This window comes from Hypanus sabinus, chromosome 17, assembly GCF_030144855.1.
Source record: "Hypanus sabinus isolate sHypSab1 chromosome 17, sHypSab1.hap1, whole genome shotgun sequence".
Lineage (NCBI taxonomy): Eukaryota > Metazoa > Chordata > Chondrichthyes > Myliobatiformes > Dasyatidae > Hypanus > Hypanus sabinus.
Genome location: NC_082722.1, coordinates 7,611,480 through 7,638,696, shown reverse-complemented (window position 1 = coordinate 7,638,696; position 27,217 = coordinate 7,611,480). Strand labels below are relative to the sequence as shown.

The 27,217-nt window shown below is 44.2% G+C and overlaps 1 protein-coding gene across 2 annotated transcripts in view; it reads left to right on the top strand.

Annotated features, from left to right (window-relative positions):
• vac14 (vac14 homolog (S. cerevisiae)) overlaps positions 1 to 26,121 on the top strand; it is a 496,659-nt gene extending 470,538 nt beyond the window's left edge. For both annotated transcript variants that reach the window (XM_059992522.1, XM_059992521.1), the window contains one exon: positions 21,605 to 26,121. In XM_059992522.1, coding sequence (XP_059848505.1) covers positions 21,605 to 21,764 — 160 coding nt within the window. In that variant the 3' untranslated portion in view covers positions 21,765 to 26,121. The remainder of the gene's footprint in view (positions 1 to 21,604) is intronic.
• The last annotated feature ends 1,096 nt before the right edge of the window (positions 26,122 to 27,217 follow it).

The following is a 27,217-nucleotide window of genomic DNA, read 5'->3' as shown; positions in this document are numbered from 1 at the left end:
TTTGGGGAGATGTCAGGGATAGGTTCTTTACACAGAGAATGGTAGGTGTTTAGAATGCCCTTCTGGGGGATAAATTAAGACATGTAATAGACTCTTAGATAGACACATGGATGAAACAGGGTTATGGCTGCATAGCAAGGAAGAGTTAGATAATTGTGGAGTAGGTTGAAAGGTCAGCACAGCATCATGGACTGAAGGGCTTATACTATGTTGTATTATTCTATGTAAACCCAGTTACAATGCTATACTGTCAATACTGTACATCTCCAGTGAACAATGCTAAAAGTTCAAGGTATAGTTATTATCAAAACAAGGCATGAACAACTTGGGCATAAGGTCCTGTTTCCATGTTGTGTAACTCTATAGTGAGTCTATAGTTTGTAGAATCAGAGGAGTGATGAATCAACTTACCCATGCTGGTTCAGGAGCCTGATGGTTGTACAGTAATAGAAACATAGAAAACCTACAGCACAATACAGGCCCTTCGGCCCACAAAGTTGTGCGGAACATGTCCCTACCTTCAAGGTTACTAGGCTTACCTATAGCCCTCTATTTTACTAAGCTCCATGTACCTATCTAAAAGCCTCTTAAAAGACCCTATTGTATCCGCCTCCACCACAGTTGCCAGCAGCCCATTCCACGCACTCACCACTCTCTGAGTAAAAAACTTACCCCTGACATCTCGTCTGTACTCCCCAGCACAAACCTGTGTCCTCTTGTGGCAACCATTTCAGCCCTGGGACAAAGCCTCTGACTATCCACACGATCAATGCCTCTCATCATTGTATACACCTCTATCAGGTCAGCTCTCCTCCTCCTTCGCTCCAAGGAGAAAAGGCCAAGTTCACTCAACCTATTCTCATAAGGCATGTTCCCCAATCCAGGCAACATCCTTGTAAATCTCTTCTGCACCCTCTCTATGGCTTCCATATCCTTCCTGTAGTGAAGCAACCAGAACTGAGCACAGTACTCCAAGTGGGGTCTGACCAGGGTCCTATATAGCTGCAACATTACCTCTCAGCTCCGAAACTCAATCCCACGATTGATGAAGGCCAATACACCGTACGCCTTCTTAACCACAGAGTCAACCTGCACAGCTGCTTTGAGCGTCTTATGGACTTGGACCCCAAGATCCCTCTGATCCACCACACTGCCAAGAGGCTTACCATTAATACTATATTCTGCCATCATATTTGACCTACCAAAATGAACCACTTCACACTTATCTGGGTTGAACTCCATCTGCCACTTCTCAGCCCACTTTTGCATCCTATCAATGTCCCGCTGTAACCTCTAACAGCCCTCCACACTATCCACAACACCTCCAACCTTTGTGTCAGCAGCAAACTTTCTAACCCATCCCTCCACTTCCTCATCCAGGTCATTTATAAAAATCATGAAGAGTAAGGGTCCCAGAACAGATCCCTGAGGCACTCCACTGGTGACCGACCTCCATGCAGAATATGACCCGTCTACAACCATTCTTTGCCTTCTGTGGGCAAGCCAGTACTGGATCCACAAAGCAATGTCCCCTTGGATCCCATGCCTCCTTACTTTCACCATAAGCCTTGCATGGGGTACTTTATCAAATGCCTTGCTGAAATCTATATACACTACATCTACTGCTCTTCCTTCATCAATGTGTTTAGTCATGTCCTCAAAAAAATTCCATCAGGCTCGTAAGGCACAAAGCCACGCTGACTACTACTGATCTTATTAAACCTCTCCAAATGTTCATAAATCCTGCCTCTCAGGATCGTCTCCATCAACTTACCAGCCACCGAAGTAAGACTCACTGGTCTGTAATTTCCTGGGCTATCTCTACTCCCTTTTTTGAATAAGGGAACAATGTCCACAACCCTCCAATCCTCGGGAACCTCTACTGTCCCCATTGATGATGCAGAGATCATCGACAGAGGCTCAGCAATCTCCTCCCTCTCCTCCCACAGTAGCCTGGGGTACATCTCATCCAATCCTGGCAACTTATCCAACTTGATGCTTTCCAAAAGCTCCAGCACATCCTCTTTCTTAATATCTACATGCTCAAGCTTTTCATTCTGCTGCAAGTCATCACTACAATCACTAAGATCCTTTTCCGTAGTGAATACTGAAGTAAAGTATTCATTAAGTACCTCTGCTATTTCCTCCTGTTCCATACACACTTTCCCACTGTCATGTTTGATAGGTCCTATTCTTTCACATCTTATCCGCTTGCTCTTCACTTACTAGTAGAATGCCTCGGGGTTTTCCTTAATTCTGCTTGCCAAGGCTTTCTCATGACCTCTTCTGGCTCTCCTAATTTCCTTCTTAAGCTCCTTCCTAGTAGCCTTACTCTCTTCTAGATCTCTAACATTACCTAGCTCTCTGAACCTTTTGTAAGCTTTTCTTTTCTTCTTGACTAGATTTATTACAGCCTTTGTACACCACAGTTCCTGTACCCTACCATAAACTGTCCTTGAACCTGGCGGAATGGGAACTAAAGCCTCTGTACCTCCTGACTGATGGTAGCAGTGAAAAGCGAGCCTATCCTGGATAGTTGGGGTCCTTGATGATGAATGCTCCTTTCTTGTTGCAATGTTCAAAGTAAATGCACTTAATGGTGAGGGGAACCTTGTCTGTGATGGACTAGGCTGTATCTACCACTTTCTGTAGACACTTCCTGGGCTTTGATGTTTCCATACCAGGCTGAGGTTCAACCAGTTAGGATAATCTCCACTGTGTATCTATAGAGTTTGTTAAAGTTTTTGGTGACATGCCAAATCTGTACATCTTCTAAGAAGGTTGCTCTTCTTCCCTTGATATGAATAGTTAACTGAGTTTATCGTCATTACTACATATTCATTTTCATATGACCCAAGAAAAAGACAGTTTAAATCAATGCAAAGCTTTTCTCACAGTTACTGGAAAAATTATATTTTCTGATTGAGCACTAAGCTCAGAAAACTTGGAGAAATGTGTATTCCTTTGGTATGAGGCAGCTTGTGGATTGGATCTGACTATGAACTCCTCCTTCCCCTCTGTCCTAGATCTTTATGATGCTCTATTGATGGCTACTTTCCTGTTCAAAGTTCATGTATACAACTTTCAGGGAGCCATAGAATCTTAGAGCACGACAGTAAAGAAACAGACCTTTCGGCACATCTAGTCCATGCTGAACCGTTATTCTGCCTGGGCCCACTGACCTGCACCTGAATCATAGCCCTCCATATCGCTCCCATCCATGTACTTATCCACACTTGCCTTAAATGTTGAAGTTGAACCCACATCCACTACTTCTGCTATCAGCTCATTCCACCCTCTGAATGAAGAAGTTCTCTTTCATGTTCCCTTTAAATATTTCTCCTTTCACTCTTGACCTAGGAGCTCTAGTTCTAGTCTCCTCTGTAATCTGCTAATGCATGCATGAATGTAACGAAAGGAAAGAGAGGTGGACCCCTTATAGGTCTGGACTTTCTTCTGTCTGGTCTGTAGTTTAAGTGGGTAGCATGCCTTGGAGACAGATGTTTTGGATTCAAATCCCACTCCAAAAGATTAAGCATGATCTGAGTTCCTTCAACTCAAAAACTGAATTTTTTAAATATTTCTTTGATTGTAGCATGCTTGTGGATATCAGAAACAAGAGAAAATCTGCAGATGCTGGAAATCTAAGCAACACACACAAAATGCTGGAGGAACTTAGCAGCCCAGGAAAAGTGTAAACAGTCGATGTTTCGGGCTGATACCCTTCATCAGGACTGGAGAAAAAAAAGAAAAGTCAGAGAAGAAGGTGGGAGGTGATAGGTGAAACCAGGAGAGAGGGCAAGGTGAAGTAAAGGGCTGGGAAGTTGATTGCTGAAAGAGATAAAGGATCAGAGAAGGGGGAATCTGATAGGCGAGGGCAGAAGGCCATGGAAGAAAGGGAAAGGGAGGAGCACAAGAGGAAGGTGTTGGGCAGGTAAGGTGATAAGGTGAGAGAGGGAATGGAGAATAGTGAAAGGGGGGTGCAATTATTGGAATTTCGAGAAATCGATATTCATACCATCAGGTTGGAGTCTACCCAGATGGAATACAAGGTGTTGCTCCTCCAACTTGAGTAGAAGAAGCCATCGAATTGGAATGGGAAGTAGAATTTAAATGGGTAGCTAACAGATCCATATATCCACTGTCACCTCATCTGAAATGACTGTTTGGGGCCCTGAATATTAGTTGGAGAGGACATATAGGGGCAGGTGTGGCACTTGTTCCACTTGCAAGAGTAAGTACCAGGAGGGAGATCAGTAGGGAGGGATGAACGGACAAGGGAGTCACGTAGGGAGCGGAAAGTAGGTGAAGGGAAAGATGTGCTTGGTGGTAGTATCCCATTGGAAATGGTGGAAGTTATTGAGGATTATCTGCTGGACGCAGAGGTAGGTGGGGTGGTAGGTGAGAACAAGAGGATTTCTATCCCCGGTGGGGGTATGGATAGATGAGATGAGGGCAGACTTGCCCAAAATGGAAGAGATGTAGGTGAGGGCAGCATTGATGGTTGAGGAAGAAAAGCCCCTTTCTTTGAAATAAGACATCTCCTTAGATATGGAATTAAAAACCTCATCCTGAGAGGAGAAACGTTATCCCCTTCTCTCAATTCCTCTGTCATATCTGCTCTCATGATGAGGCTTTTCATTCCGGAACTAAGGAGATGTCCTCCTTCTTCAGAGAAAGGAGCTTTCCTTCCTGCACCATCAATGCCACCCTCATCTGCATCTCTTCCATTTTGCGCATGTCTGACCTCACCCCGTCCACCCTCCACCCTACCAGGGATAGGGTTCCTCTTGTCTTCACCTACCACCCCACCAGCCTCCGCGTCTAGCACAAACTTTTCCATAACTTCCACCATCTCCAATGGGATCCCACTTCCAAGCACATCTTCCCTCCTCTGCACTTCCCTCCTTCCACAGGGATCACTCCCTACATGGCTGCCTTGTCCATTTGTCCCTCACCACTGATTCTCCTCCTGGTACTTGCCTTTGCAAGCGGAACAAGTGCCACACCTGCCCCTACACCACCTCCCTCACTACCATTCAGGGGCCCAAACAGTCCTTCCAGGTGAGGTGACATTTCATCTGTGAATGTGGCGGAGTCATCATTTGTATCCTGTACTTTTGGTGTGGCCTTCTGTTGATTGGTGAGACATGACATAGACTGGGAGTCTGCTTCACTGAGCACCTGCTCCATCCACCAGTAAAATTGGAAAAATTCCCTATGGTTGCCCATTGTAATTCTCACTTCATATTCCCATTCCAACATGTCAGTCCATGGCCTCCTCTACTGCCATGATGAGGCCACACTCAGGCTGGAGGAGCAACACCTTACATTCCATCTGGTTAGCCGTCATCCTGAAGGCATGAACATCAGTTTCACAATCTTCCAATAATTGTCCCATCCCCCTTCACCATTCCCTATTCTCATTTCCCTCTCTCCTTATTTATTTATCTGCCCATCACCAACCTCTGGTGCTCCTCCTCTTTCCCTTTCTTTCATGCACTTCTACCCTTTCCTATCAAATTCCCCCTTCGCCAGCCCTTTATCTCTTTCACCATTTGACTTCCCAGCCCTTTACTTCACTCCTCCCCCTCTCCCGGTTTCACCTATCACCTACTCCCTTGTACTTCTTCCTCCCCTTCCCCTACTTTCTTCTCTGACTTTTCATCTTTTTTCCCCAATCTCACTGAAGAGTCTTGGCCCCAAATGTCGACTGTACTCTTTTCCATAGATACTGCCTGGTCTGAGTTCCTCCAGCATTTTGTGTGGATATGTTGAGGCTATGGTCTGGAGATTTATTTATAGTTCCAAATATCAGCACCACTGTAGAATGAACATATATTTCACTAGAGACACAAGAGATGGGAATCTGGAGCAACACACAACCTGCTGGAGGAACTTGAAGGATGGGAGGGTTGTGTTTTGGGTCGAAGGCCTGTGTTTGGACTGATGCGCAATTTTGACACAAAATGTTGACATTACTTTTCTTAAACCCGGCATTACAGGGAACACTTGTTTAGTGTAGGTCTCCATTTTGACACGGAGCAGTAGGATTCAAGGATATTGCAAAGTTCCTGTTTTGGCAAGGCTGTTGTGAGGAAAAGGAGCAGCTGGGAACTCTGTGAATTATGTAATGTGAGCGTTGTACTGTAGTTCACTGTGTGGTTATCTGTATGAGACCCAACAGGGTTCATAGGTGTTTGTTTACACTGTATAAACAGTTTATTGTAGCAAGAGACTGCAGCACTTTTACACATCCCAATTATCCTTTATACACTAACTGCAGTGAATTTGAAACCCTGGCAACATGATGATCACAGCATAGAGACAATGGTGCCTAGAGCAGTGGGGAGCTCACTACATTAGGGCCATTTTCCAAAGCCATGCTGGAAATTATACACAACACTGTCAGCCCTTGCTGGCTCTTCTGCTCATGGTCTTGGGGCTCCAGCCTCCAGCTTGGTATGTACAGCTTCCACCTCACAGTCCTCTGATCCTGGAGTGTCATTGTCTGGAGAATAGCCATCCTGTGTAGTGCTGCCTTCCCTCCACTAAGTCATCCCAAACCTCACACACCAGCCAGTTTCGCACCTCAGGAACTCTTGCTCTTTTAATAGATGTGTACATTTTGAATATTAGCAGATCAAAAGAAAAAGATTAAGTTTTCAGATTGGAAAAGAGGATGGTTAAGAAGGCTTTCGTTAGTTGGGGGATTGAGTTCAAAAACCATAAGGTAACATTCCAGCTCTGTAAAAGCCTGGTTAGACCTGTCACCTCAGTACAGGATGGATTGAGAAATGTTAAATATGGTGCAGAGATGATTTATCAGGATGCTGCCTGGATTAGAGAGCTTGTCTTATGAGGATACATTGAGTGCACTAGGGTTCTTCTCTTTGGGGCAAAGGAAGTGAAAGGAGACTTGATCAAGGTGCACAAGCTGATAAGAGGCATAGATTGAATGGGCAGCCAGAGACTTTTTTCCAAGGGCAGAAGGGGCTAATATTAGAGGGGCATAATTTTAAGCTGATTGGGAGGATGTCAGAGGTATGTTTTTAACATAGGATGGTAAATCCATGGAACATCCTGCCAAAAGTGATGGTAGAGCAGGCACATTAGGGCAGGCATGGGCAAACTATGGCCCGTTAAGCTTTTTAATCCGGCCCGCAGAACTTGATGAAATTATATTAATAAACCTTGTTAACGTTTTTCCCCGCAATTCTGGCATTTTCCCAATAGATGACGCACTCTATACATTGACCTTTGTTGAGGTGCAGCCTATTACTCCACATTTGCGCTTTACTCTTTGTTCGGCTCGACCTATTTGTGTGAACAGGCGTTCAGCGTCATGAACATCAACAAAGCCAGCCACAGATCCAAGTTAACTGACCAACACCTCAGATTCATCCTGAGAATCGCCACAACAAAACTAAATCTAGACTTTGATGCGCTGGCTAAAAAGGGAGACCCAACAACACTGTTCCCACTGAAATTAAAAATAAGTTTCTCCCTTGTGTTATGTAAAAAATGCATTTGAAAATATTTTTTTCAATAAGCCTTACATGTTACATGTCATTTCTGTTAAGTGACGTTCATGAGTAGTGCGCAGGTGCACGTACGTTCTCAAAATAAAAAATGCGCTCCAGATCAAATAACGCGCTCCGCATACTGTTCTGTCCTTGTGCTGGTCGTCGTTGAGTTTTGGCACAGGGGACAATTGAATAAGGAGGAGCAGGACAAGTAGACCTGCATCTCCTACCGTTTTTGAAATAAAGACAGTCAGGAGGAGAGTGATGATGATAATATCTTGAAGGATAACAAAATTTTCAGTGCTTTAAAATAATAACTGTTACTATTAAAAAAAGCTGTATTTTATTCATTTAATTTTCAGTGTTTTAAAAGTCATTTCAATAAATAGCTAAATACCATGGGACTTCAAAGACAGATATTTTGTTGTAATGCATTTGTTCATTTTCAATTGAAATTAAAGCACATGTTTTCTACATATCCCATGATATTTTATTTTCTCTTATGAGGTGTATTACCAAAACACTCCGTCCATCTGCTCCTGGTCCGGCCCTCCTGTCAAATTTTAGAACCCTTTGTGGCCCACAAGTCAAAAAGTTTGCCCACCCCTGCATTAGGGGCATTTAAGAAACTCTTAGATATGCTCATGGATGATGGAAAAATTATATAGGAGGGAAGGGTTAGACTGATCTTAGAGTACATTAAAAGGTCAGCATGACGTGTGAGCCAAAGAACCCGTACTGTGCTCTACAGTTCTATATTCTATGTACTATAAACACCAGGACATCCAGCAATGCACTAATGCAAAGCCTTTAAACTCAGCAACATCTGACACATCAGAGTGTAGAAAATAAGACTGGAGCTGTTTAAGCTTGCCCCACCAGTCAGCACACAGGTTCACCATCTCTGAGTGAAGGAGTTTCTCCTGATCTCTGTCCCACCTGGCCTATAAAGTATCCTGAGAGTGTGACTCCCAGCACAATTCATTCTCTTCAGACAAACATCCAGCAGAGCAGGTAGTGACTTTAAAATCGTGAATTGAGATTTCCAACCCTGGTTGAGGTTTCATTACTTGGTCCCAAATGTTGCACAATATTCAGCCCTACAAACTTCTGTAGGCGGCGGTTATTTAAAAAGGGAGCTACGAGAGCATTTGTCCACTGTATGTGGCCTGTCAGCGGCTATAACCGGAGCATCAATCATGAGTTAAGTAGCAGGAAAGTGTTCAGGCATAAAAGGGAGACACTGCCTAGTGTAATGGTCATCGACGGAGTGATCTGAGGCAGAGAGGTAGAGTTTTGGCTCATTCGGGCTTCGGCGATAATGGGTCAAGGCGAGGTAAGCTACCTGTGAGGAATAGAAACAGGAAGTATGTCTGCGAGGTTGATGTTCTGTACTGGGTGTTCGATGTGGGATGTCTGGGAGACTTCCAGCCTCCCGACGGCCACATCTGCACCAGGTGCGGTGAGCTGCAGCTCCTTTGGGACCGGGTTAGGGAAATGGAGATGCAACTCGATGACCTTCATCTGGTCAGGAGGTGATGGAGAGGAGCTGTAGGCAGGAAGTCACACTGGGGCCTCGGGAGATAGATAAGTGGGTAACAGTCAGGAGAGGGAAGGGCAAGAGTCAGATACCAGAGAGTACCCCTGTGACTGTTCCCCGTAACAATAAATGCTCCTGTTTGAGTACTGTTGGCGGGGAGTGGGGGTGGAGGATGGCCTACCTGGGGGAAGCAACAGTGACCGTGCCTCTAGCACAGAGTCCAGCCCTGTAGCTCAGAGGAGTGGGGAAAGGAAGAAGGCAGCAGTGATAGGGGACTCTATACTTAAGGGGTCAGACAGATGATTCTGTGGACACAGGAAAGAAATTCAGATGGTAGTTTGCCTCCCAGGTGCCAGGGTCCGGGATGCTTCTGATCACATCCACGATATCCTGAAGTGGGAAGAGGAACAGCCAGAGGTCGTGGTACATATTAGTACCAACGACATAGGTAGGAAAAGGGAGGAGGTCCTGAAAACAGACTACAGGGATTTAGGAAGGAAGTTGAGAAGCAGGACCTCAAAGGTAGTAATCTCAGAATTACTGCCTGTGCCACACGACAGTGAGTTCAAGAATAGAGTGAGGTGGAGGATAATTGTGTGGCTGAGGGATTGGAGCAGAGGGTAGGGATTCTGATTTCTGGATGATTGGGACCTCTTTTGGGGCAGGTGTGACCTGTACAAAAAGGACGGGTTGCACTTGAATCCTAGGGGACCAATATCCTGGTGGGGAGGTTTGCTAAGGCTACTGGGGAGAATTTAAACTAGAATTGTTGGGGGTGGGAACCAAACTGAAGAGGTGGAGGAAGGGGCAGTTGGCTCACAAATAGAGAAAGCTTGGAGACAGTGCAAGAGGGAGGATAGGCAGATGATAGAGAAGGGACGCACTCAGACCGACGGTTTGAGGTGTGTCTATTGTAATGCAAAGAGTGAACAAACCGGATGAGCTTAGAGCGTGGATCAGTACTTGGAGATATGATGTTGTGACTATTATGGAGACATGGATGGTTCAGGGGCAGGGTTGGTTACTTAGAGTGTCAGGCTTTAGATGTTTCAGAAAGGACAGGGAGGGACCCAAAAGAGGTGGGGGTGTGGCACTGTTGATCAGAGATAGCATCACAACTGCAGAAAAGGAGGAAGTCATGAAGGAATTGTCTACTGAGTCTTGTGGGTGGAAGTTAGGAACAGGAGGGGGTCAATAACTCTACTGGGTGTTTGTTATAGACCACCCAATAGTAACAGGGACATCGAGGAGCAGGTAGGGCGACAGGTTCTGGAAAGGTGTAATAATAACAGGGTTGTTGTGGTGGGGGATTTTAACTTCCCAAATATTGATTGGCATCTCCCTAGAGCAAAGGGTTTAGATGGGGTGGAAATTTGTTAGGTGTGTTCAGTAAGGTTTCTTGACACAATATGTAGATAATCCTACAAGAGGAGAGGCTGTACTTGATCTGGTATTGGGAAACAAACCTGGTCAGATGTCAGGTCTCTCTGGGAGAGCATTTTGGAGATAGTGATCACAATTCTATCTCCTTTACCATTGCATTGGAGAGAGATAGGAACAGACAAGTTCGGAAAATGCTTAATTGAAGTAAGGGGATATATGAAGCTTTCAGGCAGGAACTTGGAAGCATAAATTGGGAACAAATGTTCTCGGAAATACACAGCAAAAATGTGGCAAATGTTCAGGGGATATGCATGGGGTTCTGCATAGGTATGTTCCAATGAGACAGGGAAAGGATGGTACAGAAACCGTGGTGTAGAAAGGCTGTTGAAAATCTAGAAGAAAAGAAAAGCTTACAAAAGGTTCAAAAAACTAGGTAATGATAGAGATCTAGAAGATTATAAGGCTAGCAGGAAGCAGTTTACGAATGAAATTAGGAGAGCCAGAAGGGGCCATGAGAAGGCCTTGGTGAGCAGGATTAAAGAAAACCCCGAAGAGCAAGAGGATAAGGTGTGAAAGAATAGGACCAATCAAGTGTGACAGTCGAAAAGTGTGTATGGAACCGGAGGAGATAGCAGAGGTACTTAATGAATACTTTGCTTCAGTATTCATTACAGAAAAGGATCTTGGCAATTGTAGGGATGATTTACAGCAGATTGAAAAGCTTGAGCATAGATATTAAGAAAGAGGATGTGCTGGAGCTTTTGAAAATCATCAAATTGGATAAGTCTCTGGGACCGGATGAGATGTATCCCAGGCTACTGTGGGAGGCGAGGGAGGAGATTGCTGAGCCTCTGGCGATGATCTTTGCATCATCAATGGGGGTGGAAGAGGTTCCAGAGGATTGGAGGGTTGCAGATATTGTTCCTTTATTCAAGAAAGGAAGTAGAGGTAGCCCAGGAAATTATAGACCAGTGAGTCTTACTTCGGTGGTTGGTAAGTTGATGGAGAAGATCTTGAGAGGCAGGATTTGTGAACATTTGGAGAGGCATAATATGATTCGGAGTAGTCAGCATGGCTTTGTCTAAGGCAGGATATGCCTTTCGAGCCTGATTGAATTTTTTGAGGATATGACTAAACATGTTAATGAAGGTAGAGCAGTAGAAGTAGTGTATATGGATTTCATCAAGGTACTTGATAAGTTATCCCATGCATGGCTAATTGAGAAAGTAAGGAGGCATGGGATCAAAGGGGGCCTTGCTTTGTGAATCCAGAACTAGCTTGCCCACAGAAGGCAAAGAGTGGTTGTAGACGGGTCATATTCTGCATGAAGGTCGGTGACCAGTGATGTACCTCAGGGATCTGTTCTGGGACCCCTTCTCTTCGTCATTTTTATAAATGATCTGGATGAGGAAGTGGAGGGATGGGTTAGTAAATTTGCTGATGACACAAAGGTTGGGTGTGTTGTGGATAGTGTGGAGGGCTGTCAGAGGTTACAACAGGACATTGATAGGATGCACAACTCGGCTGAGAAGTAGCAAATGGAGTTCAACCCAAATAAATGTGAGGTGGTTCATTTTGGTAGGTCAAATATGATGGCAGAATATAGTATTAATGGTAAGACTGTCGGCAGTGTGGCGGATCAGAGGGATCTTGGGGTCTGAGTCCATAGGACACTCAAAACTGCTGCGCAGGTTGACTCTGTGGTTAAGAAGGCATACAGTGCATTGGCCTTCATGAACCGTGGGATTGAGTGTAAGAGCCGAGAGCTAATGTTATTGCCTTATAGGACCCTGATCACACCCCACTTGGAGTACTGTGCTCAGTTCTGGTCACGTCACTAAAAGAAGGATGTGGAAGCCATAGAAAGGGTGCAGAGGCGATTTACAAGGATGTTGCCTGGATTGGGGAGCATGGCTTACAAGAACAGGTTAAGTGAACTTGGCCTTTTTTCCTTGGAGTGACAGATGATGGGAGCTGACCTGATAGAGGTGTACAAGATGATGAGAGGCATTGATCGTGTGGATATCCAGAGGCTTTTTCCCAGGGCTGAAATGGGAAATGAGAGGGCACAGTTTAAAGGTGCTTGGAAGTAGGTACAGATGAGATGTCGGGTAAGATTTTTATGCAGAGAGTGGTGAGTGCGTGGAATGGGCTGCTGACGACAGTGGTGGAGGCGGATACAATTGGGTCTTTTAAGAGACTCCTGGATAGGTACATGGAGTTTAGAAAAGTAGAGGGCTATAGGTAACCCTAGGTAATTTCTAAAGTACATGTTCAACACAGCATCACTCCATCAAACATCCAAATTTGTCCAAATTTTACTACCAGTACTCCCTCTACCCACGATCAACAAGAGAGTGGAATCTTCTGCCACCAGGCCTGTGCAGTGTTTCTGACATTAATATTTTGAAAGATAGACTCAATCAAATCAATTTAGGGGATCTCATTAAGAAAGCTCACTTTACAATTTAACTCTCAGGCCGTTCACACCGACAGCCGTCCGGCAGTGCTTGCGTAGTACCAAGCAGCACTGTGGGCCGAAGGGCCTGTATTGTGCTGTAGTCTTTCTATGTTTCTAACTTCTATATTGTGCTGCAGTTCTCTGCATTTCTTCCATTTACTTCAGAGGTGAAATCTCTGAGGATCATTGATGCACAGAAACAGACCCTACAGTCTAACTCCTACATGCCGACCAAGGTGCCCAGCAAAAGCTTGTCCCATTTGCCCAGTTTTAACCTGCGTCACTCAAAACCCCTCCTATCAAATATTGTTGTTATACCGGATTAAATCACTCTCTGGGTGCACTGACCTCTGCAGGATAAGTTACCCCTCATGCCCCTTCTAAATCTCCCTTTGCCCACCCCCTCCTTCCACACACAAACCTTTAACCTATGCCCTCGAGTTGTTCCCTGGGAAAAGACTACATTCACCCTAATACGCTTCTGTGAGGTTACGCCTCAGTCTCCCACATAGTCAAGAATAAAAGTCCAAGCCCGCCCAGCCTCTCCCTGAAGAACTCTCAGCATCTGTGTTGAGATTATGCACAAGAATCTTCTCTGGCGTCTGCAGAAGGTACTGAAAATCCAGAGCAGCAAACACTAAAGTGCTGGAGGGACGCAGCGGGTCAGGCAGTATCTTGGGAAGGGAATAAACAGTCAGCGTTTTTGGCCAAGACCCTTCACCAGGACGGGAAAGGAAGGGGAAAGAAGCCAGAATGAGAAGATCAACTTAGATGGCTGGGTTCTGATGCATTTGGATGTCCAAAGATCCACATCTGGGTGGCTCCCATTCTGACCTGCAGGGGAAGGGTCTAGTGTTGAACGAAGGGTGGACTAGGTATTATATCTCCTAGTCTCACTTAAACAAGGATAACATCAACAAGAATAACGTGGAGTCTCAGCTGGGCATGGTGGCCCTGATCTAGCGGGTAAATTGGTTATTCTCTTATCACTGGATACAAGGCAGAATCAGGCTTATTGTCACTGACTTACACCATACAACTTGTTTTTCAGCAGTAAGGCAGAGCAGCACACAAAGAACTACTATAAGTTTCAAGAGTAAGTGGGGTAGCACAGCAGCGTAATGGTTAACACAACACTTTACAGTAACAGTGATCCCTGTAAGGAGTTTGTACGTTCTCCCCGTGACTGCATGGATTTCCTCTGGGTTCCCGCTTTCCTCCCACAGTCCAAAGACATGGGTTAATAGGTCATTGTGAATTGTCCCTTGATTAGGCTGGAGATAAATCAGGGGATTGTTAGGTGGCACAACACAGCACTGTATCTCAGTCAATCAATAAAGTAATTAATTAAATAGAGCTAAGAGAGAGGGCTCATCGGTTAAATGGTCCATTCAGGAGTCTGATGGCAGAGAGGAAGAAGTTGTTCCTAAAATACTAAATTTGTGTATTCAGGGTCCTGTAGCTCTTCCCTGATGGTAGCCATGGAGAAGAGGGCATGTCCTATATGGTAGGGGACCTTAATGCCACCTTCTTAAGGCATCGCCTTTTGAAGATGGTGAGCAGGGAAGTTCTCGTGATGGAGCAGCTCAGCTTACAACCCTCTGCTGTGCAAGATGTGCTGTTGACAGTCACTGACCGGTCTCCATCTTGAAAATTCCCACTGTTTGAGTTGTGAAATACACTGATTCATTGAATTTAAAGAGGAGGTAAATCAAATTTGAGAGGGCAGATTAGGCAGTTCTGCTTAGCTGTAGTTAGAGCTGAACAGATGAAGGTCCTCCCCAAGCTACAGCTGGGTTCCATTCCTGAGCTCTATTCAAACACAAACAGCACGCAGTCAGAAATGTGATTACCCGACAAGATATCGCTGGTGACAGTAGGAGTTGGAATGTTATGTTGAAGATGTATATGATATTGGTAAAGCCTAATCTGAAGTATTGTGTGCAGTTCTGTCACCTACCTACAGGAAAGATATCAATAAGAGTGAAAGAGTGTAGAAAAATTTGTACAAGGATGTAGCCAGTACTTGAGGACATGAGTTATAAGGAATGGTTAAACATAGAACAGTACAGCACATTACAGGCCCTTCGGCCCACAATGTTGTGCCGACCTTCAAACCCTGCCTCCCATATAACCCCCCACCTTAAATTCCTCCATATACCTGTCTAGTAGTCTCTTAAACTTCACTAGTGTATCTGCCTGCACCACTGACTCAGGCAGTACATTCCACGGACCAGCCACCCTCTGAGTGAAAAACCTTCCTCTAATATCCCCCTTGAACTTCCCTCCCCTTACCTTAAAGCCATGTCCTCTTGTACTGAGCAGTGGTGCCCTGGGGAAGAGGCGCTGGCTGTCCACTCTGTCTATTCCTCTTAATATCTTGTACACCTCTATCATGTCTCCTCTCATCCTCCTTCTCTCCAAAGAGTAAAGCCCTAGCTCCCTTAATCTCTGATCATAATCCATACTCTCTAAACCAGGCAGCATCCTGGTAAATCTCCTCTGTACCCTTTCCAATGCTTCCATATCCTTCCTATAGTGAGGCGACCAGAACTGGACACAGTACTCTAAGTGCGGCCTAACTAGAGTTTTATAGAGCTGCATCATTACATCGCGTCTCTTAAACTCTATCCCTCGACTTATGAAAGCTAACACCCCATAAACTTTCTTAACTACCCTATCTACCTGTGAGGTAACTTTCAGGGATCTGTGGACATGTACCCCTAGATCCCTCTGCTCCTCCACACTACCAAATATCCTGCCACAAACACAAGACAGTCTGCAGATGCAGAAAATCCTGAGCAACACCCACAAAATGCTGAAGGAATACTATCCTGATGAAAGGTCTCAGCTCAAAGCATTAACTCTTTGTTAATCTCCATAAATGCTGCCTGATCTGCTGAGTTGCTCCAGCATTTTGTGTGTGATATGGGGAAAGGTTGAATACGTTATTCCCTGAAGCATTGGAGAATGGGGGGGAGATTTGATAGAGGTATACAAAATCATGAGGGGTATAGACAGGGTAAATGCAAGCAGGCTTTTTCCACTGCAGTTAGGTGAGACTAGAACTAGAAATCATAGATTGGAAGTGAAAGGTGAAATATTTAAGGGGAATGGGGTGGGGAGAATGTCTTTACTCAAAGCGGTGAGAGTGTGGAACAAGCTGCCAGCAGAAGTGGTGGACATGGGGTCGATTTCAAAATTTAAGTGAACTTTGTGGAGGTGCATGGATGGGAAGGTTCTGGAGCACTATGGTTCCGCGACTAGCAGAATAATAGTTGGGCACAGACTAGGTGGGCCGAAGGGCCTGTTTCTGTGCTGTAATGCTCTGTAATTCTATATTTAAATGAAACATGGGCTGACAAGGCATTTACCTCAGCCATTCAAAACCTGCTAATCGAACCCACCGATCTCCCAGCCGCTCAGAAGTCAGGCCTGTGTAAACTGGGAAAGAACCCGATTCAGTAGGTTACTGAGGTCAGAGCTGTCTTTGGAACACATTTGGTGCTGGCTGTAACTCTTGAGTGCTTTCCCTTTTTAAATTCTGTAATTTTACTTCGTCACTACCATCCGGCAGGTCAGAATAGTGTTAATATGTGCATAGCAGGTCACGGTGTACAGTTGGAGAAAAGGGAGGTGCTAGAGTTATCATGTGTGGACTGAGTTCAGAGCAACCCACCTCAGCAGCCTTCGACCCCTACACACAAACACGGACCCAGTTTATGTTCACTATTTGGAAGAGCTCAGTCAGCCATCAGAGAGTGATATTCACAGTGTTAAACATCTGTAATGTCAGCAAGAGAAAAGGAATTGGAAACGCCAGTGAATTTTGTACAGTTATTGGATGGACCCCAGGGACCATCAGGCTCCTGATTGATAGTGTTGTTGCCCAAGTTTATTCTCCACACTGACATTGACTCACCCCTGGCCGACTGCGCTGAAGGTTATTGACTTCATTGTGTGGGTCACAGGGGCACCAGGCTGTTACTCTTCAGTAGGAACTCCTTGTGTGGTATCTGCTGGGCTGTGTGGAACTTGGACTAGGGATCCCAGCATTCTGCTAATTAGAATTCATTTCTCTACAGCAATGGTTCAGTGCTAACATTTCCATCCCATCCCTCTTAAATTTAAACTGGAACTCTTGGGCTGCAAAATTGAGACCTTATGTCTGCCTTCTCAGATGGAGGTAAAGGAACCCTTCGGGCATTTCTAAATAGAGTTGAAAGCTGTGGCTAACTTTTAATCGTCATAAATACAAGATATTCTGCAGAAGCTGGAAATCTTGAGCAACACACACAAAATAGTGGAAGAAGTCAGCAAGTCGGGCAGCATTTATGGAGAGGAATAAACGGTCAACATTTCATGCTGAGACTCTTCAGGACTGGAAAGGAACGGAGTCAGTAAAAGAACGTGGGGGAGGAGAAGAGTACAAGTCGGCTGGTGATAAGTGAGTCCAGGTGAGGGGGAAGGTAGGTTGGTGGGGGAGAGGGGATGAAGTAATAGGTGGAATGGGATAAAGAGGAAGGAATCTGGTAGGTGAGGAGAGCGGACCATGGAAGAAAGGGAGTGAGGAGGAGCACAAGAGAGAGGTGATGGCCAGGTGAGGAGAACCCATGAACTCACTATTTGTACAGTATTTATTTATTTTCATATTCTTATTGTAACCTATAGTAATCATTTCTTGTATTGTACTGCTGCCATAAAACAACAAATTTCATGACTGATGTCAGTGATAATAGACCTGGTTCTGATTCTGATATTGACAAGACTGCATAGCTTCGAACTGTCTGCCCATGACCACAAGAAACTTCAGAGAATTGTAGACCCACCTCAGTACATCATGGAAACCTGCCTCCTCTCCAAGGACTCTGTCTACAGTTCTTGCTGCCTCAGTAAATCAGTCAACATAATCAAAGACCGCTCCCCTGCAGATATTCTCTCTTCGCCCACCTCCCACTGGGCAGAAGATTCAAAAGCCTGGAAGTCCCTACCACCAGTCTGAAGAACATCTTCTATCTCACTTTTATAAGATTATTGAATGGTCCCCAATATGATAAGATAGCCTTGCATCTTTTTGTCTACCTGTACTACACGTTCCCTGTAACTGTAACATTTTATTCTGCTTTCCATTATTGCTTTCTTTGTACTACTCTGATGCACTGTTGTAATGAAATGATCTGTATGGCTGCATGTAAAAGCAAAGTGTTTCAAAGGTCTGGAACCAACTAAAGTCAGCAAACTGAAGGTGCATCTGGAGAGTGACATTTGATTGTTGGTGGTGATCCTTTGTAGTGACGTACCGATGCCTGAGAACATTGATGGCACAATGGACTGGACTGAATTAACTGAATGAGCCAACCCTGGATAATTTTCCATTTTCCAGAGATATGCCACTGTGAAGAACTGCTACAGATGCCCAGTGGAGAGTATCCTATCTGGTTGCATCATGGCCTCATGTGGAAACATCAATGCCCAGGAATGGAAAAGTCTACAGAAAGCGGTGGATACTGCTTAATCCATCTCAGGGAAAACCCTCGCCACCATTGAGCGCATTTACAAGGAGTGCTGCCATGAAAGTGGCATCCGACATCAAGGACCTCCACCGCCCAGGCTAGGCCCTCCCTCTTCTTGCTCACTTGGCCTCAGTATTACATCCTTGCTTTTATGTCTCGACATTTCATTTGCCTTCCTCACCACTGACAACCTGCAAGGAATCTTGCACAAAGACTCCCAAATCCCTTTGCACTTTGGATTTTTTGAATTTTGTCTCCATTTAGAAAATAGTATGTTTTTATTGCTTCAACCAAAGTGCATGACCACGCACTTCCAGGCACTGTATTCCATCTGCAACTTCTTTGCCCATTCTCCTAATTTGTCTAAGTCCTTCTGTAGCTTCCCTGTTTCCTGAACACTACCAACCCTCCATCTCTCTGTAAGCTTGGTCACAAAACCATCAATTCTATCATCCAAATCATTGACATACAACGTTAGAAGAAGGGGTCCCAAAACCAACCCCTGTGGAACACCATTAGTCACTGGCAACCACCTAGAAAAAGCTCCCTTTATTCCCACACTTTGCCTCCTGCCAATCAGCCACTGATACTATCTTTCCTGTAATACCACAGGCTCATATCTTGTTAAGCAGCCTCATGTGTGGCACCTTGTCAAAAGTCTTCCAAAAATCCAAATACACAATGTCCACCAATTCTCCTTTGTCTATCCTGCTTGTATTTCCTCAAAGAATTACAACAGACTTGTCAGGCAAGATATTCCCTTAAGGAGATTATGCTAACTTTGGCTGATAAACATTTAGGCTGCTCATCGTTCTCTTCAGAAGCCTTTCCACTCTTTCAACTCTTCAAGCCTGTTTTCCCCTTGTGACTCATTCCGAGACTCATGTAGCAGGCTTACCTCTTTGTGGAAGAAGGGTGGTCAAGCATTGTACTATGCAGTAACTGCCAACGGCATGAAAAAGTCGCCTCTCCAGAGCAACCATGCATCCTAACCTCAGCTTCCCTGGTGTTGTTCACTGTTTAATTGTATCACACTGCGTCCAACAGTGTGCTCTGACCCAGGAGTGTAAAAAAACCACAAATAGGATATCCATTTGGAATTCCACCTGACACAAGTAGCCACCTCCGGAGCACCGTGAAAATTCATTCAGCTCCTTGTTGCTTTTCCTTTTCACTTCACCCACCCACTTCGCAGGATGTGTCCTGCTGATAGCAACAGGAGCAACTTGTTTGAAAAACTTTTCTGGGTCATCAGTCTCCTGTACCTCTTCATGTTATTACCATCTGGAAGGAGGTTCAGGAGCCTGAAGACCCACAGGAGTTTCCTTATGCATGTTGCTCCCATTGCTAGCAACAGGAGGATACATCCTGAGCACTGAGAGATGGAGATGACAGATAAACACTCTGAAAGAGGGGCTTATAGACAATAGACAATAGGTGCAGAAGTAGACCATTCGGCCCTTCGGGCCTGCACCGCCATTTTGAGATCATGGCTGATCATCTACTATCAATACCCAGTTCCTGCCTTGTCCCCATATCCTTTGATTCCCCTATCCATAAGATACCTATCTAGCTCCTTCTTGAAAGCATCCAGAGAATTGGCCTCCACTACCTTCCAAGGCAGTGCATTCCAGACCCCCACAACTCTCTGGGAGAAGTTTTTCCTTAACTCTGTCCTAAATGACCTACCCCTTATTCTCAAACCAAGCCCTCTGGTACTGGACTCTCCCAGCATCTGGAACATATTTCCTGCCTCTATCTTTTCCAATCCCTTAATAATCTTATATGTTTCAATCAGATCCCCTCTCAATCTCCTTAATTCCAGTGTGTACAAGCCCAGTCTCTCTAACCTCTCTGCGTAAGACAGTCCAGACATCCCAGGAATTAACCTCGTGAATCTAAGCTGCACTTCCTCTACAGCCAGGATGTCCTCCTTTAACCCTGGAGACCAAAACTGTACACAATACTCCAGGTGTGGTCTCACCAGGGCTCTGTACAAATGCAAGAGGATTTCCTTGCTGTTGTACTCAATTCCCTTTGTAATAAAGGCCAACATTCCATTAGCCTTCTTCACTGCCTGCTGCACTTGCTCATTCACCTTCAGTGACTGATGAACAAGGACTCCTAGATCTCTTTGTATCTCTCTCTTACCTAACTTTACACCGTTCAGATAATAATCTGCCTTCCTGTTCTTACTCCCAAAGTGGATAACCTCACACTTATTCACATTAAACGTCATCTACCAAGTATCTGCCCACTCACCCAGCCTATCCAAGTCACCCTGAATTCTCCTAACATCCTCATCACATGTCACACTGCCACCCAGCTTAGTTTGATCAGCAATAACCTTAATGCGAGGGTTATTGGATGTTTTACTGCATGTTTACTGAATAGCTGCCAAGAAAGTAGATTAAACCAGAGATCTAAGTCAAAAGTCAAGGTCAATTTAATACTAAAGTACGTATATGTCACCTTTTACTACACTGAGATCCATTTGCTTGTAGTCCCCCCCTCATCTGGTTTCACATTTCACTTTCAGTTTGGAAACCCTCCCCTCTCCCCACCTTCTTATCCTGGCTTCTTTCCCTTTCTTTTCCAATCCCGATGAAGGGTCTGTGGTCTGAAATGTCAACTGTTATTTCCCTCCATAGATGCAGTCAAAAGGAGACAAATCATGCAAGTAATAACAAAATGTAATACTGAAAACATGAGTTGAAGAGTCCTTGAAAGTGGTTGTGGAATCAGTTCAGATTTGAGCTGAGTGAGGTTATCCACACTGGTTCAGGAACCTGAACCTGATAGTATGGGGCCTAAGGGTCCTGCGCCTCATGCTTGATGGTAGTAACATGAAGAGAGCATGGCCTGCATGGTTGGGTCTTTGATGATGATTGATGCTTGTAGATGAGCTCATTGGTGGGGAGGGTATTTCCTGAGCTGGACTGGGCTGTATCCAGCATTTTCTGTAGATTTTTTCATTCCTGGACATTGATGTTTCCATACCAAGCCATGATGCAACCAGATAGGATACTCTGTACCGTACATTTAAAGGGTTTGTCAAAAGGGACTAGATTATACAGCTCCATTTGAAGGGATAGGTCCTTGTGTTGTCACTGATTGTCCATTTGCTTTAAATCTTCCCTTTTGTCTGCCATGCATTAAATGAAAGTGTTTTGATTGACAGGCCCAGTGAGAAGTCCACGACCGCCAACAGGCAAGTTCCTTCAGAAATCGACTACAACGAACTTCTACAACACTTTGAGAAGGTGCAGAACAAACACCTGGAGGCCAGGCACCAACGAGCAGGTCGCAATGATCAGCTGGAGAGGAAGCTGCCCTTGTGAGACTGGACTCCAGCCACACTTGACTGTCGGATTTCCAGTTGCCAAAAGTATGGAGCCAGTTTAGTCAGGCTGATCCACTACTTTTGCAATGTATATCCCTTCACCACTACATATATTCACTGCACATAGGTTGGCCAATATTCCCCTGTTGATTTATAGTCCCAGGAGACTTTCACAATATAGTGCCCAATGCATCCCCATTGACCCATGTAGTTCATCCTTCACACTTCCTCTGCTATCCAGCCTGTGTACAATAGTCTTTTCATAGAGTTCATTACCTCTTATTCATCATTAATTCACACGTTGCTTGGCCGATTTCCCTTTCATATTTCAGATCAATATCCTCATTCCACATACAGGACCAATGGTGTTAGTTGAATTCAGTAATGTAACCCCCTTTGTCTGTTTTATTGTGCTGCAGTGCACTTATGAAGCCTTGTCGGCAGCGTCTTGAGCAGAGTCAGTTTGTTCCTGGTGCTCATGACTGGTTTTGGCCAACAGAGTCATGATCCATAGCTTGAAATGGGGAGGGAAACTCTTCTCAGGTAAAGATCATGCAGGGACATTGTTGAAAGGAACAGAACATCTCACAACCCATCATTCGAGATACTTGATGCAGATGTCAATGTCACACTGCTAGAGATTAAGCAGGTGCATTTTAACAGAAAATGATTTTGTAAAGAAAACAAAGAAGATCCATCAAGTTAAATGGAATGAAACAAAAGATGTTCTCTCATTACAACTGACAATGGTCAAAGTACACTTAGTTCATACCCTAAGTGTGTCACGTTAAAATGAAGTATTTGTAAATTTGGACAATTTGATCATTTCAAAATTAATATCTGTGCACAAGATAGAATAATATTTAAAAAAACACCGAATCGTGAAATCTGCAGAGTGCTCAAGTAGTGCAAAGCTGAAGTAATATCTTCCCAAAGCAGAGCTGGGGAATGGCCAAACACCTTGTTGCACCATTAAAGCTCCCACCACACCACTCCTTGTTTCCCAAGCTTCAATGCTATTTATTCACAAGACTGCTGAATGCAATGTAACTGCATCCTGTCTTAATTGACCCCTGCACTAAGAGTTGTTTGGGAGAAGGGTGTATGACAGGAGAGCAATATTGAATATTGAAGTTCTTGCAACATTTTTTAAATTGCTTGTCTGTTACTGCTGTTTATATTCTGCAGGCCTTCAGTGGCTTGTGTTTTAGTTGGTGACCTCGACTTACTTGTACCGGTCTGGGATCAATGGAGGACTTGCACACAAGTCAGTAATTGGATTAGATATGCACTGAATGTAATTGCTTTTACCTTTGTTTATTCCTTTTATATAACAGAGTATATCTTGACACTTCCAGGGGTGGCATTCTAATTTACTCATAAAGTGCAGCAAAATGTCTCAGAAATGCCTGACAGAAACCACTCAACCATACTCATCTATGAAGGGCTGTAACTGTTGCAGGAATGTTCCTCTGGCCAAATGCTGTGATTGGAGGAAGTTACATAAGACACCGCAGAAAACCAATTTCAACATTAGAGCAGCAAATTTGATTGTCAGGATGTTTATCCAAACACAGCATAGAAACATAGAAAATAGGTGCAGGAGTAGGCCATTCGGCCCTTCGAGCCTGCACCGCCATTCAGTATGATCATGGCTGATCATCCAACTCAGAACCCTGTGCTTGCGTTCTCTCTATACCCCCGATCCCTTTAGCCACAAGGGCCATATCTAACTCCCTCTTAAATATAGCCAATGAACCGGCCTCAACTGTTTCCTGTGGCAGAGAATTCCACAGATTCACCACTCTCTGTGTGAAGAAGTTTTTTCTCATCTCAGTCCTAAAATGCTTCCCCTTTATCCTTAAACTGTGACCTCTCGTTCTGGACTCCCCCAGCATCAGAAACAATCTTCCTGCATCTAGCCTGTCCAATCCCTTTAGAATTTTATACGTTTCAATAAGATCCCCCCTCAATCTTCTAAATTCCAGTGAGTATAAGCCTAGTCAATCCAGTCTTTCTTCATATGAAAGTCCTGCCATCCCAGGAATCAATCTGGTGAACCTTCTTTGTACTCCCTCTACGGCAAGAATGTCTTTCTTCAGATTAGGGAACCAAAACAACACACAATACTCCAGCTGTGGTCTCACCAAGGCCTTGTACAACTGCAGTAGAATCTCCCTGCTCCTGTACTCGAATCCTCTTGCTATGAATGCCAACATACCATTTGCCTTTTACACCGCCTGCTGTACCTGCATGCCCACATTCCATGACTGGTGTACAATGACACCCAGGTCTCTTTGCACCTCCCCTTTTCCCAATCAGCCACCGTTCAGATAATAATCTGTTTTCCTGTTCTTGCCACCAAAATGGATAACCTCACATTTATCCACATTAAATTGCATCTGCCATGAATTTGCCCACTCACCTAACCTATACAAGTCACCCTGCATCCTCTTAGCACCGCTGCCCAGCTTCGTGTCATCAGCAAACTTGGATTGCCTCGTCTAAATCATTAATATATATTGCAAACAACTGGGGTCCCAGCACTGAGCCTTGCGGTACCCCACTAGTCACTGCATCTGGCAATGTGTGAGCAGATCTTCATCTGAAACCTTTTTTCAAGCATATCACAGGAAGCATGACTAAATCACCTCAAAACAAATTGATCCTTGCTCTAACTAAATATTTCTAACTGAATTGACTCCCAGTTTATAACGGGAAATATTTGAAGTGCAGAAATGCTAGATTTAAAGACAAAACTCTTGACATTGAGAGGATGGTGATATTAAGACTTCGTCCTTTCAAGTGCTGCCACTTTTAATGGGCCAGTTAGCATAAAACCTCTCCAGAGACAAGAAACATGCAAAAATCAAACACTGCCTCACAAAGTTGAAGCCCACAGTGGTTCATGTCTGTGAGGTATCCACTCGAGGTGGTCTCCATCTTTCATTGGCAGCATGAAGTTGATGTGGCTGTTGTATCTCTGTTATTTCTCAAAGTTTCTTCAAAAGCTGAATAATGTACAGTCGGTAGGACACACAAAAGCTGGCTGGTTGTCCTGGCGTCATCATCTTCACTCCCATCTCTCTCCCAACTCTTCCTCCTTTTCCATCTTCCCTTTCCCTGTCAAAAATCATGGAAGGAAGTGGCTGCTAAGCAATTCTACGTGTGTCCAGGGACCACTCAGCTGACGCCGATGGACAGGACCTTTCATCTTTTTGTTACAATGAAGCAACAAAAATAGGAATTCCTTTTATATACCTGTCACAAACTTAAAGCTGTTCACTGCCCTTCTTTATATATTTTGGAATCTGTCTCGTACTGGAGAAAAGTAAATGTACATCACTGATTTAATTCACACAGATGTCATGGCAGTACAGTTAAGACCTCACTTAAAATACTTAAATTTACAGAGACTCTGAATAAATCCAAACTCTCATCTTAGATTCCACCCCCCCCCCCCCACCCATCCACCCAATCTCTTTCACAAATTCTGCACCAGTATCACTTCACCTCAAGTGTTGAAGTGTTGTTCATGAACAGGCTCTCTGCCACAGGTACTGCTCCTCTCTATTTCAAACAGGACCTGTTCTGACCATTTTGTTTAGCCCAGAGCAGGGTCTGGCTGCTTTATGCTGAACTCTTTGTTTGTCATGTCTGGCCATAGTCCCAATTTGTATTTTGTATTCCCTGAGATCCAGCATTGTCCATAGGTCCGCATTGTTTCTTTGTGTGTTTGCATGATACTGAACTGGATGGAGCTTATTCGACTGCACAGGTCTGACGCAGGTCAGTATCACATTGCACACTGAGTTGAAGGAGGGTTTCATTACCCCACTGCACTCACCCCTGATGAAAGTGGAACGTTGGAGACCATGTTACTCGTTGTGTAACATTCACTGAGTATAGGAGTGTCCCCCTCCCAATATTCATCAGAGTAGGAAGAACTCAGGGCTCTGGCCGAAGCTGGCACGTTGAAGGAAAGGTGAGTGCACCTCACTGGTTGCAAGGAATCCAATGGTATGCGTTGTTGCGGTAACGTCCTATGAATTTGCCATTTGCACTGATGAAAAGGAGTGATGTGGATTGAAGCAAATGGAGGGAGTGTTTGCCTGTACTTGAGAGCTCTAACTGAATGCCCAGTTGATACACCAGTAGCTAGTTATAGCAAATCACTTGCCTTAATTGCACTGAAGGTGGATTACAAATTTGTCATAAACCTCTTTGAAAACTAAAGAGTAAGAACTAATCATGGCCTCAGATTGTAAATAAAGGCAGCATGTCCACTGAATCAACATTATTCTTGTTTACAAAGAGACTTGTCATTTGAATTTAAAATTGAAATAAACTTGAGTTGTACATAGATGTGTAAAAGAAATTATTTTTGACCTCCACCCTACATACATGGTACTTTGTGTTTGTCATTTTTATTGTAACTTTGGTTGATGACCTGAATTTCCAGTTTCAGATTAAGCTTTACTTTAACACAACAGATTCTGCAGATGCTGAAAATTCAGAATAGGACACACAAAATTCTGGAAGAACTCAGCAGGTCAGTCAGCATCTCTGGAGAGGAATAGACAGTAGATGTTTTGGGCCAAGACCCTTCATCAGGACATGATGAAAGCTTTTAATTAAGTTCTGTTGCCAAAGTTACAGCCCAAATTCTCTTCAAAGTTTTTGAAACAAAATTGAAGCTGAATCAAATGGGAAAACAGTAACTAACTCTTAACTGGTTTCGAATTCAAACATAGCAATTGAAGTTCAACTAATCCTAGAAATAGATGAAAAATAAGCTCAGAATGAAAATGGGTAATCTGAAAATAAAGATCCCCAAGCAGAAAAGGAAGTAGTTCCTTTAAGGTTATATACAACTCCACACTACTGTTAAGTTCAATCAAATTTCAAATAATGCTGCATGGTTTTCTACAGAATTGTTTTACTTTTTAGGGCTTAGGAAAGACTTCTCCTAAGCCCTGGTCATAGAACACTACAGGCCCTTCAACCCACAGTGTTATGCCAACCTTTTATCCTACTCTACGATCAATTTAAAGCGTCCTTCATGCGCGGCCCATAACCTTTATTTTTTTTCCTACATCCATGTGCATCTCTAAGAGCCTTATGTATCTGACATTACCATCACCAGTGTGTTCCATGCACTTACCATTCTCTGCATCAAAATTTATGTACCTCTGACATTGCTAAACTTTCCTCCAATCATCTTAAAAGTATGTGCTCTGGTATTAGCCAATGCCACCCTGGCTGTTCACTGCTCGCTCTACACATACCACTGCTGTTGAGCAGGGCTCTCTCTGCAGAGTGAGGAATGAACTCTGAGAAGTCATTTTCTGCTTTTCTCTCCCCACCTCACCCTTTTCCCCAAATCATCTGCACTGTTCAGTGTGATGGTCAGTGCCAATGGAAAACTAAACCGCTTTGTACCTGGTTAGT